At 35.8% G+C, this 20,358-nt stretch overlaps 1 protein-coding gene across 1 annotated transcript; it reads right to left on the reverse strand.

Moving 5' to 3' along the window:
• Window positions 1-609: 609 nt before the first annotated feature.
• On the reverse strand, window positions 610-1,245 carry LOC149192140 (uncharacterized). Its single transcript, XM_089406851.1, has one exon. The coding sequence runs from the start codon at window positions 1,243-1,245 to the stop codon at window positions 610-612; it is 636 nt and encodes a 211-aa protein (XP_089262977.1).
• Window positions 1,246-20,358: the final 19,113 nt, after the last annotated feature.

Raw genomic sequence — 20,358 nt, forward strand, 5'->3', positions numbered from 1 at the left:
ATCACTTCCTGGGCCACTATGATGCCACCTGTGATCTGCCACCCTTTCACAAAGCCTGTTTTCTCTGGGGCAATGAGATTCGGCAGGATCGACTTGAGCCTGTTTACCATGACTGTTGCTAAAATTTTGTAAACAACATTACATATGGAAATGGGCCTGAAAGCCTGCAGTTCCTTTGAGAAGCCATTCTTCGGGATGAGAGCCAGGAAAGTGGCATTCAGGCCTTGGTGTATGCGCTTTGAACACCTTGATTCCTTCACTATGTCTAGCAAGTCATTCCCCATAAAACTCCAAGCTGCCTGATAAAACTCAATGGTGAAGCAATCAGGACCTGGGGATTTATTTTTCGGCATTTTTTTAACTACCTCTTCAAGTTCTTCCTTGGTGATTACCGTGAGCAAAGTCAGATTTTGATCTCTAGAAACTTTCTTAGGGATGTGATGGAAAACCTTGTTTATGTCCTCAGATCTATTGGCATTTGGTTCAGTGAGAATGCCTTTGAAGTGTTCCACCAAGAGTTGTTCTATTTCTGTCTGCTACGTCACTCTATTTCCCTGACTGTCTTTCAAGGAGAAGATTCTGTTGTGCTGGCGATGACTCAGCATTGCTTTATGGAAGAATTTGGAGTTTTCCCCCCTCTTTTAACCATTGGACCCGAGATTTCTGCTTCCACAGAATTTCCTCCTGCTTTCGCCTTTCTTCCATTTGAGTGATTACATTGCCTTCATCCTCAACCAACTCTTCATTTCGTCCTTCTGAGATGATTTGCTGCTGTATTCTTTCCAATCTGGACTGGAGTTTGCCTTGCTCCTGCTGAATATTGCTGAATTCTTCCCTGTTCCACTTCTTGATTTTGCTCTTGATTTCTTTGAGTCTGAGCTGAAAAGAGTGCATTTTTCTGCGGCCTTCCTTTCCACTCTTGCTATCCTGCCACCAGCTCCTTACTTTGTCTAGGAAATCAGGAGCTCTAAGCCAGAAGGACTCGAACCAGAAGGGCCTCTTTTTATTCGGATTGTTCAAGGCTATTTCGAGCTTTATTGGCCAGTGGTCGGACCCTATTGAGGGTAGGATAGAGGCTTCGTAGAAGATATCCAGCCCAATTATGTGCTCTGAGATTAAAAATCTGTCTAGTCTTGATGCAATTTGTTTGGTCCCACCTCTTGTGTTATTCCAGGTGAATTTCCCGTTTATAGTTGGGATATCAACCACTCTTAATTCTGTTTGAACATCTCTGAATCTTTCCATCTCCGGGTCTTCTCTGATTATTCCCCTTTTTTTCTCTTCTCTAGAAGTGATTAAGTTAAAGTCACCTGCCAGGATCCATCTCTAATCCTGGTGCATATTTCCGAGCTTTGCCAACTGATTTAGAAACAAGCCTCTATCAACACGAGTATGGGGCTCGTAGACAACCAAGATCGCCACCCATTCACTTTGCCCTATGAGCCTGAATCTCCCTATCAGGATTCTTGGCATTCCTATCCACCAATCGATTAGGACTTCCGCTAGATTCCAAATAATTGCTATCCCTCCTGCACTTCCTTTGGCATCTATAGTTACATGTTCATATCTTGGTTTTATTTTATTGAGAATTTCCTCCATCTTCTGGCCTGAGATTTTAATTTCTTGGATAATCATAATTTGGGGTTTGTCCTTCTTCAGTCTCGCCGCTAGATGTCTCTGTTTTCCTCCACTGTTTAAGCCTCTAATATTCCAAGGTGTCAAAATCATTGGTTAACTTGGGATAGGTTTTGGAATACCGCTGATAGTGGGACCACTCTCCCTGTATTGACTAACATTTCGCCCATGAGTTGGATAGAGTCCTTAAGGTTTTTTCTTCCTCTTTTTCCCCCCTTTACCTTGTCCTTGCTGATCAGGTCTACTTTCCTGTTGGGTCTCTTGGAATTCTTCTGGTGAGGCTTTGCCTTTTCCAAGTTTTTCTTTATATTGCTAGAAGGTTTCCACATACAGCCTCTTTTGTTCTTCCAGAATAAACCTCTCATCCAGGTTCTTCCATTCGTTCAGAAGTTTTCTTAAGACTTCTTCCTCTTGACTTAGATCTTCCCTGCTGGTCTCTTGGCCTTTCTCCATCTATTTGGCTTGTTCGTCTTGTTCCTTACCTTTCTCTGTTGGCTCACTTATGGCTTTCCTTTTCGAGTGGGTTCTTTCGCAGCTCTCACTACTGTTCGACCCCTTATTATCTTGATTTTCCATGGGTTAGTCTTCCTCTTCATCCTCTACCTGCAGAACTGCAAAGCTGTTTGGTTTCTCTGGGGCTAATTGTTTTTCCTTCCTTCCTTTCTAGGGGGTTTCCTTGTTTACTTTCCTTTTGTTTTTCACATCTTGGTATTCGTCCTGATTTATTGGCTCTTTCCATTTTTTCAAGGGGCTTCTAATTTCTTCTTCCTCCCGTGTTATCGGGCATTCCTTTGCGAGATGTCCATGGAAATGGCACCTACGGCACCTAAACGGGATGTGTTCGTAATCTATGTTCTGCTGCTAAACATCTTCATGGTATTCAAGTTCTATTGTGTCTGGGATGGGGTTTGCTAGGTTCATATAAACACAGATCCTAGCGTACGAGGTGTATCTTCCTTTCTTTGTGGTTTCTGCTATTTTCACAAAACTGCCTATTGAGTTTCCTATCCCCTCCAAGATTTCCAGGTCCCAGAAGTCTATGGGGAGCCCGAATAAGCGAACCCAGACAGGCGCAGCTAGAAAGGTTTCTTTATGAGGGTTGTAGCATTATTCCCAGAAACGCATGACAAATCAGCAATGTAATAGAAATATGGGCCATTTTCAAATACCTTTTCCTTATCTTGCAGGTTAAAGAAGATTACCGTGAAGAAGCCTTTCGCTCCCAGCTTGAGCTTGATGTGGCCTTGGGGCTGCCATTTTTGCTAAATCCACTTGGTAAGATCTCTTTCCAATGGCCAGACTCCTATGAACTTGTAGATAAGGGCATGATCCCTCATATAGCTTCTGTACTTTTCAGGTTTATTCACTGGAATCACGAACCTGGGTCTCTCCGCTGCACATGGCAGGCACTTTCCTCTGTGGCTTGCTTTCCAGGAAGTTCCTAGCACTGGTCCTGTGCTCTTCTGTTCCTCTGTCTCTTGGCTACTTTGTCCGTCTCCTGCCACCATATCTCGATAGGAGGGGATCTCTCCCCTCCTGACATCTTCTGTCATACGTTTGTTGCTTGGTTCTCTGCCAATTTCTGGTAGTTCATGCTACTGACGGCCTTCTGGACCTTCCTTCGCGTTGCCCCAAGGGTTTGACCACCTTGTCGCCATTATCTTTCCAATTATATTAGGATAAGAGAAATTCCCAAATATTAGAGCTGAAATTTCTTAGAAATAGATTGTAGACCTAAGAGAATTAACAATGTAGGGAGATGATTGCACCAAAGGCAATAGAATGGGGTGAATGAGGACAGCTAGACCACATAATTTGAAACCCCACTAATAAACGAAGACTCCAAGCAAACAGAATCCAAAAGAAACCCATGACCCTAGACACACAACACTAGCATAAGCATATGATTAGAGCACAAAAAAAATTTATGTCTAATCAATAGAGGAAAGCTAGTCAAGTCTGATGCACTAATTAGAGACTCCAAAGCAATAACAAGAATTGATAAGGGATCCTTACGTAGAAGATACATGAAACTAGAGCACGGAAACAAATTTCTATGTCTAATGAATAGGGGAAAACCATTGAAGCTTAATGCATTGACTAGAGACTCCAAAGAAATAACAGGAATTGATAAAATATCCTTACCTGGAAGATGCACTAAACTAGCTTTCATCATCACCATGAATTATCGTTGAACAAACCACATGCATATTGAGCTATTATCCCCACCTAATTTTCAAGGTAATTAGAAAAGAGGTTCAAAATGTGAGCCATATATTATCATTAGTATGTGTGAAGTTGGAATAGTAATAATGCCTTTCATATCCCATTGCCTATATAGATATCACCCAATATGCTCACTACTTTAACATGTATTTGATTGAGAATTCCCAAAATATATTTATGTTTAGTTTTTAAAAATAAATTTCATTAATGCTAACATATTATTATACTTCCCCGAGCTAATCAATATTATCATTATATATATATATAGAACAACAACAATCTTGAATAAAAAACATACAAATTTATTTGATTATTTGTAGTTTGTCCTTAAGCGCACCATAAGAGTCAATTCCATTTTCCAATTCACTTAAGACTGAGCCCACCCACTTCTTTTCAGTAATTAATATACTAAAAATATAAAAAGTAAACATTTCACAATATTAATTTTTTTTTAGTTTACCATTATTTATATTTCTCTAAAAAACAACAATTTTAAATTACTATTTAATTGAGTTTGACGTCTCGCTCTTAAGCAAATGCGATCCCCTCCTTTGTAAACTTCCCGAAATCAATTAGAAAACGTTGTACACCATATCAACTACTACTATGACGTTAACGGATGGCTACGGCCCAATTTCAACAGCGACCATTGTAAACGTTAGAGTAGCATAGTATGCAATGTTAGAATTTGTCGATCTGGTCTACCTCAGAGTTTGGATTGTTATGAATTGTCTGGTTACATCAATCTTTTTAAATCTGTCAAATTGTACAAATATTATATCAAACTTTTTAAATCTGTCAAATTGTACAAAACTATAATACCTTTAATGGACAACGTTGACAATAAAATGAATTACTTATTCGGTCGAAAATGAAAAATATGCTACCGAACCTTCAACGAAGGTATCGACGTGTAGATTGGCCGAAACTTTCATTCTCATTTGGGAACAAACATAGGAAAGCGCGTTAGCAAATATCGGGCCTACCCATTAGTTAATCAATCTAATCTCAACTCCCTATTATGCCTCAAATACAAATCTATGTACGAAGAAAAGGAGAGAAACCATGGTTGAGTGTTGTATGTGAGGCGATGTGGGCTTTGCAGAGCATCTGTTTCAGTGTGGGAAATGCCGATGCCGCTTCCAGCACATGTAGGACGACACAAATTTTTTAGCATTGTAATGCTTAAGATTTGTATGATTCATGTTACTGCAACCATACAACATGGCTTTATAATAATTAATACAATCATAAATAGCTCATTCACCTTTAGGCCATTTAGGCTTCTTTCAACAGCTTCATTAATTGAAGAGAGCTTCAACCCTTTCATTTGCTTCATATCTTATGTCATGGTACCCTTATCCATGAATTTCACAGGTTGTAGTTCCTAATGAAACATTTGCTTCCTCTCCAGATCACTGAATCCTCATATGAGGATTCCATCATGGAATCTTGAGGATATCTCATGTTCTTATCTAGTAGATGTTTCCCTTTTGACTAATACATGATGAGACTTGTCCTAGATGACTTTTTCCTTTGATCTTCCAATGAGGTCACCAAGAGATATATCCTTCAAAGTTCACTGTCATAGATTTTGTTCCATGTGGTCTTCCTCTTTTTCCTTCAAGCACTTGCTTCTAATTCTTATCCTCTTCCTTGGACTTCCTTCTTTCAGCATCCTCTACTTCTTAGGCAAAATGGACTTCTTCTCTATATTTCTTGGAATTTTCCTACTCAAGCTTAGGAAAATCTTCCCTCTAATGCTCCTAGCATTGAATCTTAGCTATGCTCTTCTTTTCCTTTTGAAAAACGTTTGAATACTTTTTGTCTTCAACCAATCTTGTTTTATCCTGCATAGAAATCACTAGTTGTTGAATGGGATAGATTTCTTATCCTCATATACATTGTTACCTTGTTCATGAGTTAGTGTATTTAGAATAATGAAGATGATCTTATCCTAGATCTTGCAATTTAGATCTTATGAACATAACATTTAACCTTTAAAACCTTCCATTTGTGTAGGTAAGATCTAAGTGATGTGACCTTGCTTATAGCATCTTCAAAGAATATTTCTATCATCTTATCATATATATATACATATATATATACATATATATACATATATATAGACATATATATAGACATATATATATATATATATATATATATATATATATATATATATATATATATAATAGATGTATCCAATATTTCTATATGAGGGGACCTTTCATGAGAATCCTTTTACATATATTAGAGGAGACCTTTCCATTGATATTTTCAATGACTTCACCTTCTTTGAGGACTATGCCTATCCTCCTTATGCAAGGAATTTCGTTGGCCCAAACAACTTATAGATCTCCTTGCAAAATGAAGTCATTTTACCGAATTTGAGTATAGAAAGAAAGATACCTACTTGACAAGTGAAGATGAAATCTCCAGCTTGATCACTTTGATGGTGGTTGAAGAAGATGTATTGATGCTTCCTCACATGATCTTCAAGGATAAGCATGGGATCCTCACTTCAATGGTAAGGAGCATTCCTTATAACTTTTTAAGATGATGATAATGTCTTCCTTCTTCCAAGATACTTCAACTTCTTTTGTAGTGCAGATCAGAAATGCTTCTAGGATTTAAAATTTCTTCAAGATGATGTGATCTTCAACTTTAAATTAATTTAACCTACTTTTCTTTGTAGATATCTTAATGAGGGTCTTGGTGGTATTTTTCTAAGGATTATAAGATCCAACACTCTTGCTAGTGTAGAATTTTAGTTTCTTTGATTTGTAGATCTATTTGCCTTGATGATCAGAAGACTTCCTAAGTGGATTTCCTTCTATTTTCGTTGATGCCTTTTGTGAAACTCAATCCTTGTGTGTGTCTTTGGTTAGGTTCCCTTCCTTTATGGTCACCTTAGTTGCGATAACATATTGAGAAATCTAGGGCATAAACATTAAGTGATTTATCTTAGATTAGTAACTGCTTCTGAATTACTTTTACTTCATTAGGTTAGAATATTATTTGTGTTAAAGTATTAGTGTTCTTCTTCATCAAACAATAACCAATGAACAAACATAAATAGACAAGAGACACATAATGTAGGCTATGATCCAAGGACAAAACCTCTCACTCTTTCATAGGAAAACCCAGAAAAATTCTTCTTATAGAAATTCCAATTGAAGAATACCAAGACCAATACCATTGACCTATTAGCCACTGCAAGACCAAGACACAAGTTCTCTTCCTCGGTTCCTTCTACTTCAGATTTCACACCATTTGACATTGAACTATGGTCACAATGTTTTCTCTACGAAACCGAGTTTTCTCCTTCAGCAGTGCCACAGAGTCCTAAAACAATGTCACTACTCTTCATCAAGACCTTCTTTCTTGTGATCGCAATGAAACCTTGACACTCTGATTCGAACTTGGTTCTCTTCTTTTCACTGTGATACACCCATATTAAAATCAAAAAGAGATGTAAGCTTTTATTGACTGAGATCATCCTTATTGTCCCTTCCTTTATTCCTCATAGTCCTTCGATTTATTAGCATCAGCTAAATAAGATCTAAGTGTGAATGGAAGATGAACAACCTAATTGTGAGAAGGAGCACAGAACTAGAACCAACTTATAATAAAATAATAGAAAATATCTTGAGGAGGAGAGATAGCAAAAAATATATTATTTCTATCTCTATAAATAAGGGGTGAGATGCATAAGTGGGAAGCATCATGTGTCACTGTTTAAAATAAATTGCACTAGGAATTCAAGTGTTGGTATTCCAAAAATACCCTTAGTAGGGTGAGATACACTAAGAAAATTAAGTTGAGGCTAGTTGTGAAGAAAAGTATTGGTGATAGTTGTGCCAAAAAGGAGCAATGTCCCTAGTATAAATCTAGGAATGATACCTAGACAATAAAAAATAAAAATATTCGAATAGATATCCCTGTTAGATTTAAATAGATGTAATAGGAGAATTGAGTTTGTCCAAAGATAATAGATTAATGAATGAATTAAACCTGGATTCTAAACAAAGGTGGATAAAGAAAGGTTATAAATTCTTTTGTTACAACTCAAGTATCTAGTTGTGTGTAAGCTATAAATTACTTAAGTACTACTATTATATACAATATTATGGGAAATTGTTCTATGAGATGTAAAATAGAGATATGCATACAGTGAAAATCAATCTCTCCACTATTTTGTTATATAAAAGAGTTTATGGGCTTTGACAGGTTATTATCGTTATATAAGGCTTGTATGTCTTATAATCAAGGAAGTCATATGACAAAGATAATATTTTATAAATCCAAGGTTGATATAAATAAATCATGTGGAGAATAAATTTCCCTAAACAAAAATGTAGATGTATAATTTTTTTATAACTTTGAGTTCTAAAAGCATTAAAAAAGTTGTACAAAATATTACAACAAGTAATTTCCTGCATAATATTGTGTAAATGAAGTGGTAACACAAACTAGATAACAAAGAATGAAGTACATGAAACAAAACTTGTGTAGAACAAGCACCTAGAAATTACAATAGGTAAGTTTAAAGATCAGAATTTCATACATTACTAGCTGGTGCACCCTAAATTATAGAGTACAGAAAGGAAAATGTGGTTAACCAGAGTAGGAATAGAATAAATATTAAAGAATTTGTGGTTACAAATTACACAGAGTAATTAATATTCAAGAGGAATGTGGTTCACTAATAATAAAATCATATGTGTGTAATTTCTTAGGAAGAGAATTAAGTGCACAATGACAAAAGAATGTTGTTCCTACCCATTGTCCTGTAGTGGCCAAATTCCAAAAAACTCGATCATGCCCAATGTCTTGCGAGAATCTCTCCACGCTATAGGGGCCAAAAGCCTCACTGCACAAATGGTCTGATCTGCCTGCAAAACCCCCAACTGCTGAATGCGAGTTGGACTGCGTCGGCGACAGAACCCAAACTGCTAGATCTAAATGGTTCTGTGGTGGTAGAGCCTCAACCGGTGGATTTGATTGTTGTGATGGTGAGAAAAACCAAACTACTAGATCTGATCTGACAAACAAGATAATGGGAAATCTTTAGAGAGTCGAGGGAACTACGGTGTCAAAGGAGTGTTAGGTGCTACAGATCATATATTCATAAGGGTCCAATAATAGTACTCAACCCAATCTTTTAGGGCACCAACTAAGGAGGATCAACCATACCCTTAGCCATACTACCTGACTACCCTATCGTACACGAGAGTAATCTCACTGAGTGCTACTCTCGGTGTGTTGTAGTCAGTCCATGTGTGGTTTTGTCTAATGCGCTACTACTCCAAGCGGTACCCTCAAGGGTTACAAGGGAGTCCAACAATTGTGATCACCTCTTGTATTTACTATGTGCATGCCTTTCCAAATCCATAGGTCTATGCGCTCAACAATAGATCTCGTGGTTTAAAGACGTCGGAACACGTCCCTAACCTAAAAATTAATATGAAAAAAATGGAGGTACCAATGGCCTTGGAAGGTGCTCTGATACCACTTGTTATGCTCTTGACCTGTGAGAAATTCCATAATGCCAAACATGCAAAGAAATACAACCAAGAACACAGAACAAAATGAGAAAAACAATAATTATTTTATTATTCAGATATGAAAGCAATGTTCACTTTTCTCTTCAAGGGGGCAACCTCCAATAGAGTAGAGCTCGATTACAAAGTAAGATTCGATATCCCTCAATGGGGAGTCTCTATCCTTTATATAGGATTCATACATACAATACCATGGGTCATTATCATGGTTCTCTCAATACCATCTATCTAATACCATGGCCCATTTGTAACTAACTGTGGTCCCTTTCTTAAATGCGGGTCAACCACTTACAATTATTAATACGATCTTTATTGACTCTTTAACTAATTATAACTATTACTTAACCCTATTACATAAATAAAGGGGTTAGGGTTGGACCCTAACAAGGTTAATGGCGATGGAAACCCTCATGAGACTTATGTGATGATGTAATTATTGTATTATTAATTGAGTTAATAAGTTGAGTGCTTTGAAATATTCTAGAAATGGAACTAGACTTTAGACGACTTATTCCGAACTTATAAGAAGTTGATGGTGGTCAAATCCAAGATAGACCTTCGCTAAAAATCTCCTAAAAATTGATGGGAGAAATAATTAGAAGTAAATGTATTTAATATGATTGGAGATAAAGTTCATATTAAATTACTTATCTGGATAAAGATATTAAGTGAGGACGCAATAAAGAATTTTGGGGGAAAAATAAGGATTTAAGGAAAAAGATAATGACATTTTTTGAAAAAACAATAAAAATAAAGGCCTTGGAAAAAGGGTAGGCAGACCCAAAAGCAAGATGGTGCTAAAATCTACTGGGAGGAAATATTGTAAAATAAACCACCAAGGAATCAATGGTTGTTGATTCCTAAGGGTAAGAAGACCTTGGATCGAGGGTAACTAACGAAGACAATTCATGGTTAGGCGGAACGTGTGCAGATTCCTAGATATTCCCCAAGCAATTATTTATGGTTAGTTGAAATATTATTTATGTCCATGCGTGGGTAGTGAAATTTTTTTAGTATTGTTACAGTTAAAATACAGTATGAGGATGAAAATCATAGCATTATATTTATGTTTTTATTATGCATGCACACACATATAGTAATTTGTCTCTTGCAATAAGAGTTAAGAATTATATGTATGCAAAAATTGGATATATATATATATATATATATATAAATAAAGAGGGGAAGGGTATTGTTTAGGGAAAATGGCTCTGCGGTTTGCATTACCATACCTAAGGCCATTACAAGATGAGGGATAAGGTTTGCCTTTGCATTTTTCACATCAAAAATCCCTGCTCGGGACATTACTTTGTGAAGTTCTGAGAATGCAGCGAACGTTAAAACTACGAGGGGATTAATGATTCACACAATGACATGTTGTTTTCAATACTATATTCACTAACATAACACAGTTTATCTAGCGGTTGACAACTCAAGACATGTTTTTGTTTTTCAGATAACTATCTATATAGTGATAGAGTGGATATTCAACATGCAAGAAGAGTTGGTGGAAAAATGAGAGGATCCATTCATGAATATTTGCATCTAGACAAGCCCTCCATATCAACATCAAGGGATGATGATGGAATGAACATCTGGATCCCGAAACATGGGAACATTTTATTTTCTATCAAATTTATTGGACTTGTTTCCCATTTCCACCCCATTCCCCCCTCGATTGTTAGATTTTACATAGGCTCGCACTGAACATGGAGATGAGGTGCTAAATGAAAACCCTAATGTAGAGACTAGTGAGATTAGATGATTTTTCGACAAAACCCCTAAAATTTGGTGAGACTTGTTTAAACCCTAGCAACCCATACTACACTGTGAAATTTCAAAGGATTGGGGGCACATCACAGTCTAGTCAGGTTAGTGAGAAGTCATAGGATAATGTGTTAGTCTTCCATTCAAAGGAAATACATGAGGATGGGGCTCCCATCACACTACAACAATCGGTGACCATCGAAAATTAGCTGACACCCACAAACCATAGTGGTGGGTAAGGGGTCCTTAGTTTTCAGGTGTGGATGACAACTATATACCCACTCTATAACTGCATAGTGATGAGGAGAAGCTACAAGATGAAGGTATAACTACCTTTCGAGACAAGGAGGTGGGTCAAAGAAAGAATTCCAAGAAAATAAAATTCCTAATGTGAAGGATAAAAACAGGGCTCTTATTCTGGGAGAGGGCATTAGAATTGTTGATATAATGGACATGAACGTGAAGGTTTTGGTTGGCAGTGTTAGTGGTATGAACTACTCCTCCTCCTAGCTCAAGAAATGGACACATGAAATTTTAGGACAAGTCTTAGAGGCTCTTCCTGTGGTTTTCACTATGCCAAAGGGATGGTTCGGTTTGAGTTTCAACAGAGAAGAACACGTGAGATGTGTACTCTCATGCTACTGAAACATTGAGATGGCATTCATTTTATTGAGGCGATGATCTCCAATGTTCGACCTAGAGAGAGAGAAGCTGGGTTTTGGTCCCATTTGGGTCATATTAGAGGGCATGCACCTTCAGTGTTGGATGGAAGATATTTTTTGATTCATTGGAGAATATTTAGGGTAGTAGGACTATGACTAATATTATCTGGAGGCCGACCGAATTTCAAACACATAGAAGGTATGCTGGAGAACCCGATAGTTCATTATAGAGGGGTTGTTCACAACTAAATAAGCGATTACGAAGGCTTCCCTTTTACATGTCATTGGTGCCATAATGTTGGGCACATATAAAAAGAATGCCCACAACTTTTTAAGGAGAACCCAAGTGAAGTCAAGGATAGGTATGGAAATCAGTCAATTGGGGGCTCAGCGCTAGTAGAGGAATGTCCCCATGGAAGTTATATAAAGCTTCACTCGACTCTAACGACCAGAGATTGCACTGCAAAAGGAGGGAGTTCGTGGAACATTGTGTCTTGGTTGCACAAGGGTGGAGAAAATTGGAGCATGGGCCAACCTAAAACTGCCACTATTTCAGGTACTATTACTCTTTCACTTGCCTCAAGCTTGCAAAATTTTATCTTTGGTTTTTTCATATATGCCCTCTTCTATTATTTCCTCTTGTACTCGCTATAATATTCTAATAGAGAATTTTAGGGTTTTGTCCTGCTTGGTCAATACTATCCTTGTTTGTGTCCCAGTACCATGACCTACCTTACTTTCTCTTAGTGACACCTCTTTGGGGTCTGAGAAGGGGCATAAATACAACCTTTGATCACTGATAAATCCTATATTTGACATGTAGCTATTTTTGGCCACGGGCTTGGTTCAGGTCCTCTCTCCCCCTCTAGGGTTCCTAAAATCACTTGTGGGAGACAATCACATATATCGAAAGCCATGAATATGACTTACCTTGTCATTTTTGTTGGAACACAATTATCACCGAAAGGAGTTCTTAGAGCAAGGAATGCCCCATTTTCGGTTCAGTAATGAAGTGGCTCTATTATAAATGTCGGGGGTTAGCTAGCCCCTCTAAGAATCTAGTGATCAAACACCTAATCTTTTCATATGGTCTTCATATCATATTCCTTTAAAAAAAATTGGGTTCCTTCTTTGATGTTGAACATACCCTAGATGGTTTATTTAGGAATTGGAATTTCTTTGTTGCTGACGTGAGGGGTCGCTCTGGGGGTTGCAATTGTTATCAATTGTAAATAAGTGAATATTATTAATATATGGGGACATCACAACTATGTTGCAACTAACACATTTTCCAAAGACTTCATGATTCAAATTAAGCTTCTTAATAAATATGGACCTTGCTAAAATCAAGAGTCCTTCTAGAATGATCTTATGGACAAATCTTTCATGAACAATGATAGACTGATTATTGGGGGGGATATTAATTTATCTATTAGAAAGGATGAACACTAGGGAAATCATGATCAAGTGGATTCACTCTCGTATTACTTATCCCACTTACTGGAATCCCACCATCATATTGACATAGATATGGCTAGGACACTACCTACTTAGAGAAATCACTGAGTAGGAGAGGATATGTTCGCTAGAATACTAGAACATTTCTTGATTAAGGAAACTCTCCTAAACCAATTCACCATGTTCGAAGAATGGGTTGGATCAGGGGGTCAATTTGATCATTACCCTATCTATATCTAGCTATAAATTCACTCTGATAAGCATAAATCCCCCACCAAATTGAATCCGACATGGCTTAAAGAGGAGGAATTCATGAATTTGGTTTTAGATAATTGGTGCTCCTGTGAATTTAGGGATGATAGATTGATTGCCTCACAATTTAATGTGAATCTTTGTAATCTAAAGATGAAAACATTGGAGTGGCTAAAAGGAAAAAGACAGAGAGATGAGGAAGCTCTAAATAAAATTCAAGATGAATTGGAATAGTTAGAAAATCCTAGAGGTGGGGGATATTCATCAATTGAATCAAAATTACACCTTATATAATTAGAAATGACAAGAAGGAGATTAATGTAAGCCAGAGAAGAATCCTGGAGGCTTAAAAGTAGGGTGATATGGCTATAGGCATGGGAAGACAATACTAGTTTTTTTTAAATATGCGAAGGGAAGGAAATCCATTAATATTATTTGGTCCATCAAAGATGTTGTTGGCAATACGGAATCAAAATTTATAGATTTGGTTAGCATGGGAATTCAACACTTCTAATCCCTCTACTTAGCTCTTAGGGAATCTTCTATAGGGGAAATGAGGAATATTTCCCAAGCCTTCCTTAAATTTTCTAATGAGGAGGATAATGAAGACTTACCGAAGCCTGTATCTACTAGGGAGTTGGAGGTTGTCTTACAATGGTTCAAAAAGTATAAAATTCCAAGACTCGTTGGGTGGCCTGTAGAATTTTACCTGAGTTTCTATGATCTACTTGGTCATAATCTATTGAAAGTAGTGGAGGAATGTCAAACTTATGAGCAGATGTATGAAGGATTAAAATATACCTCCATGGAACTTATTCCTAAGTCATCTCACCTGGATACATTTGAAAACTACAGAATGATCTCATTATGTAACGTTATATAAAAAATCGTTGTAAAAAACACAGCCAACAGAATCAAGTCGATCCTATCTCACCACATTTCATAGGAGAATTCACCTTCTTGGAGAACCATTAGATAAATAAATCCATTGGAGTGGCTAAGAAGGGGCTTCATAGTTTAAGGAAAAAAATATTGAATTGCATGATTCATCAAAAAAACCTTTCAAAAGCATTTGACAAAGCTAGTTGGCTCTACATCGAATTGATGCTTACCCATCTAGGTTTCAACATCTCCTTTATTAATTGGTTTATGTCTTGTATCACATCTACATCATTTACAGTCCTGATCAATGGAGCTGCTAGAAATTTCTTCCACACTGAAAGGGGCCTTCGTCAAGGCTACCAGCTATCCCCCTTATTATTCTTATTGATTATGGATGGTTTGAGAATACCATTATCCAAAGTTAAGTGAAGAGTATCTCTTAGGAGGACATTGTGTTAAGGGAAGTCCTCTTGTTACACCTACTGTTCATTAATGATTTACTGATCTTCCTAGATGGATCACGTAGTGACTCAACATAATTCAAATATATCTCAAACTTATTATACAAGGCAACATGTATGACACCAAATAATTTGAAATCTACCCTCAAAATTAATGAATGTTCAGAGCTTGAAATAACATTTTTTCGTAGTCTTATTCCCTTCCAAATTAAGATGCTTTATGAAGGAATCAAATATATGAGGTTTTAGCTGAAACCAAATGACTATAAAAAAGGTGAATGGATGTCTTGTGGAAAAAATTGAGAATATACAAAAAAAAATTTGTCACAAGTGGTTGTCCAAAGCTCGAAGACTGGCTTTTATGAAATCAGTACTAGAAGCCACAACACTATTTTGGATGTCTTTATCTTGGATTCCTAAATACATATTTAAGAACATTCATAAGTATTTTTGTGGTTTCCTTTGGCATGACATGATGGAAGGATAAAAATTTGCATGGGTTATATGGGAAATAATTTCTCTTCCCAAAAAATGGTGTGGTTGGGGCATAAAAGACCTATTATGTTTCTCACAAGCTCTGGATGCCAATGTAGGATGGAGACTAATCACAACTCATTGTCTCTGGATAAAAGTTGTGAGTAATAAAATATATCCCCTATCTACAGAAGATTTGATTCGGTTACAGAATAAATAAAGACCTAAAATCTCTACTATTTGGAAAGTAGTCCAAAAATCATTCAATATTAAAACTTTAGGGCTTTCTTGACGATTTGGCTCAGGAAGTTGCCTCTGTGGTGGAATTGATGCATGGAATAGATGTGTAAATCAACATATACTCCCCCTAGATCTAGTTTCCTTCTGATCTTCACACATGATCAAATATCTAAATGAGATTACAGACCTTGAATATACCATATATGGGCCAACATTGGCTTTCTACAATATCTTTACAAAACATAAATCAATGGCACCAAAATTGGGATAATAACATAGAGGTGTTGGATGTGTCTCTCATCACAATATTAGATTGGAAATATGATATATTGTGGGCTCACTCTAAGCATGGCTCATATTCACCCAAATCTAGCTATTGATTCATCATTTCCTCAAACGAACCCAATATACAAAATTGGTGGTGGAAGAACCTCTAGAAATCAAAGAGTTCAACCAAGGCAAGTATGCTACTATGGTGCATACATGTGCATAAATTACCTATTGATGATAATCTAAAAAGGTGGTCCTTGCATGGCCCTTCTTGGTGTGATTTATGTAGAGAATTTGAGGAATCTATAGAATTTAATTAGCCCATAAAGTATGGATGTTGATATATCAAGGTCTATCTATAAATATTAGATGGAATGGGGGGAATATCTCTTAGGATTGGTAGATATGGTTGAATGAAGCAACACCAAAAATGGTTTGTAATATACCTCTAATTACATGATACGGCATATGGATAGGGTAGAACTAGAATATTTTCCAAGACAATATATTCTCTCCCGAACTAACCAGAACACAAATTCTAGAAATATATAACCTCCTTCCCGATGAAGTGCATAATCACGAACCTCACACCATCAAAATTGAAGGATTAGAGATCATTGTATGCATTAACATTGTAATCTAATCATGAATAATAGGAAATGAATGAAGGCACACATATAATGAAATTAAGGACCAAGAGCTAAAGTCTCATAAGAATATTTCATGAAACCTTATTTATTGTTATGATGGGGTTATTTCTACTGGAAAATTTATTACTGTGAACAAGTATACTAAAATTCAAAAAGAAAATAATTATAACAAGTTAGTATTTAATCCATAAAACTATATTATGTCATAATTTCACTCAAGATATATGAATGGAAAATGTATATCCAATATGGAACCATTTCCCTCTGAAAATTAAACCTCGAGAATTATCTTATTCCATACTCTATTACATGGTTCTAGTTGTAAATCATAGCTAGATAAGTCAATAAAGAAAAAGATAATTATTATATTTCATTTATTCCTTGTACTAAATTACATAAAGTATAGATTCCAATAGTCTTACATCCTTCATAATTAGAGAGGTTAACTAAGAGAAGCGGTATAAGGGAGATGAAATGAAGTTAGGAAACTAGTGATAATAAGGGTAAATATTATGTAGTAGATTTAAAATTATATTATTGGATTTTTTAGATACTAAAGCAAAAGTGCATTAAACTATAGACAGTCTAGAGAGTACTGGGAACAAGAACATTGCCTTAAAATGAGATAACCTTCATGCTAGTAAAGGTAAGTGTACCACCAATCAAATGGACATAAGTTATATTATGGTAGTATGAATTCTTAATGGTATATTGAATCCCTTCAGAATTTGTAGAATGCCATTTTTTCTACAAAAATAAAGGGCACAAAATAAAAGAATACAATGATTGCACTAATAGGGTAATTTCACTAGGTATATAACTAATACTAATATTAAAATAAAGTAGTGAGTGTGATGGTCAGTTTCACAAATCAAGAAAGAACTGCAATTGACAAGTAGTCCTTTTTCATAGTGTAATATATATGTTTGTTTGTCTGTGTGTGTATAAAATGCGAGCCAAAAATGGATAGAGTAGAAATAAAAAAATTCCTCGGGGAAAGAATATTCATGGGCCCAATACAACTCAACCATACAAATTTTATGGGTAAATGGCTAAGGATTTTATGGAAAAGTTTTGACCACAAAATATACCATGAATTTATATAATGCAGTTAACCTTGTAGGGACTGAAAATTCCAAAGAATATTTATAAATTAAAAGAAAATTCCAATATAACCAATGCATACCTATATTAGGATAAGCATGAAATAACATGGTGAGATTGAGAGAGGCCTTGAATTCATAATAACTAGTTTGTATATAGAAATATTTCCAATAATGTAATAGATGAGTATAAAGTGTTTTACATGCATTGTTATACAATGAGCGCATGTTCTATAAGAGAGAAGAAACAATATAAATAACAAAAAAATTATTAATGTGTTAATGGACAACATAGAAAGTAAACAAAATCCCATTCATTATAGTTAATGGGTCAATGTCAAAATCTTGTTCATAACAAATAAGTTACAACCATGGTTGTTTTGGTTAAAATAAGAAAACCCTTAGAGGATTGAATGTAAAACAGTAATAGCCTATTTAGAATAAATTTTTGTTTAGGGTTATCAAACCCTTCTTTTGAATTATCGGGGTTGAAGCGTAGGCATATGAAAGTGGGAAATGAAAGCAGGCCAACGTGGAGACATCGAAGTAAACATGAAGGTGTTGAAAAAAAATCCATAACCATTTTATAATTTTTCCTTTGGTAAATCCCAAGGCCTTACCTACGAGTAGACATTATTTCTTTGGTTTCACACACCAGGGGTTTTTTATAAAAAAAAATAAAAGAGTTGAGCTAAAATGGAGGGAACGGGTTTGTAGTCCATATACCTGCAATGAGTAAGGTCCGACCTTTATTTCAGCACTGCACGTAGAGGGAAGCGAAGAAGTTGTTGATAGTATAAAAGTTCCAAGGGTAAATCAAAAGGGGTTGACAAAGAAAAGTGACAATGGAAAACCCTACATAAGATATGGAGGGATATAATGAAAAATAACACACACCACAATCTCTAAGAGATACCAGAAGAGAAAAAAATAAATAGAGTCACAATTACCTACAAACAGACATTTAAAAAACCCAAAGTGCCTCTGCTAGAGTTATGTGGTTTAAAATCATAGTCACCTTTACCACAATACTTGAATGGAAACATTCAAAGTCTCAATAAAAATATAGGTTCATAGGAAAAGAATGGCACATGACGAATAGATCATAACCATAAAAGAATTTGACATACCTGAACTAGTAAGGATGATAGAAATGAAATCATAAGGTTCTTAGCATTCAATAATAATAATTTATAGTTTAAGAGAGGAAAAGTTTCCATAGAATGCCTAAAGAAAAAAAAACCCTCCTACTTTTCAAACCCCACTGCAAAATAAATACTAAAAATAACAATAATGAGAGGAATAGGGAGAGTCGATTAGAATAACCCTAATCGACCTCAACCCTTATATGATTCTAAAAATATATACACCATTTCATAAAATCGAGTACGACTGGTCACACGGGCTTAGTTGGAGTAGCCTCCATAAGGAGTGACAAGTGTGCCACCACGGGAAACCCTTAGTCAATTATCCTACACGCAAGCTAAGATTCACCATCATTGTCAAAGAGTGAAATTATACATAATTAATGGGTATACGTGAAGGCTTTCATTTGGATAAAATTTAACCATGTATGAACCACTGATAAAATAAGACAAATTTCCATTTATTATTCCCTTCTTTCATCACTGCAGGCACTCTAGTGATCGCTAGAGAATTAACTACCAATTAATGCTTTCTTTGACCAAACATTTCTCCTTCATATGAAAATTTAAACAAAGTTTATGCTGTTAATTTGGCTTCACCAAAATTTTAACCAAAGTTTTGAATTCGACCACTTATTGGACATCTCACGTGTCTCGAGGCAACATTAGAGATCTGAAGCTTTTATATCCAAAGTTTAAAAGGGAAAAGAAAGTGCAGGAAGGTACTTAATTTTGTTTAAAATTTGATATCTTGTCTATTAACAGATATAAACTTCAACCAAAACTTTAACCAAAGTTTGATGTCTTATCTATTAATTAATATAAAAGTGAGAAACCTTTAACCAAATTTTCATATTAAATGGCGTCCCAATGCTGAGTGCAGCTCTTGGATGTTCTCTTTCTTCCATTTTCATGGTGGCTATTTGACACGCCATCTACCATGGAAAATGACACAAGAATTGTCTCCAATCCACTTCACTACTAGTCTCTAATCCACCTACTTCACCTTCCCACTTGCTTCTAATCCACTGTTTTTCTTTATGATTTGATAGGAGTGCAACAAATAAAATATCTTCCCCATTTCGTTTCTTTATTTTATGGTTTCCTTTGATATATATATATATATATATATATATATATATATATATATATGATTATATTAATTATTTAAAACCAGTTGGGCTAAAACCAAAACAACCATCATTACAATATTCAAAAATCCTTTTAGTTGCAACTCCCATTTTCCTTACATAGGTGTAGATTTACTCTAGATTACGGGATCAGGTTCCATGTAGGTTCTTCATCATTCTTTCTTAAGGCTCCTTGTGGCAAGAGGCATGCCAGGTTTACTTTTGCAGTTGCTTCCTTATTTGAGCCATGTAGAATATGGAAAAGGAGATAGGAAGAGAAGTCTTGGAGCACATATCTCAGCCTTTGAGGTGTCTTCTTGAGTGATGGATTGCTGAAGTGGTCCTACGAATTTAATATCTTTATCAAAAATTTTGACTCCTCGAAGACTTGTATTTCCTTAATGCCTTTTTCACGTGTTGTCTGTTAGGCTTTTAG

The sequence above is a fragment of the Pinus tabuliformis genome, chromosome 2_2, assembly GCF_031772625.1.
Source record: "Pinus tabuliformis cultivar Carrire ecotype Pingquan chromosome 2_2, CPIR1, whole genome shotgun sequence".
Taxonomy (NCBI): Eukaryota; Viridiplantae; Streptophyta; class Pinopsida; order Pinales; family Pinaceae; genus Pinus; species Pinus tabuliformis.

What these genes read in the sequence shown, in the direction of transcription:
- LOC149192140 (XM_089406851.1), bottom strand. Translation starts at nt 1,245, where the DNA reads ATGGAAAGATTCAGAGATGTTCAAACAGAATTAAGAGTGGTTGATATC.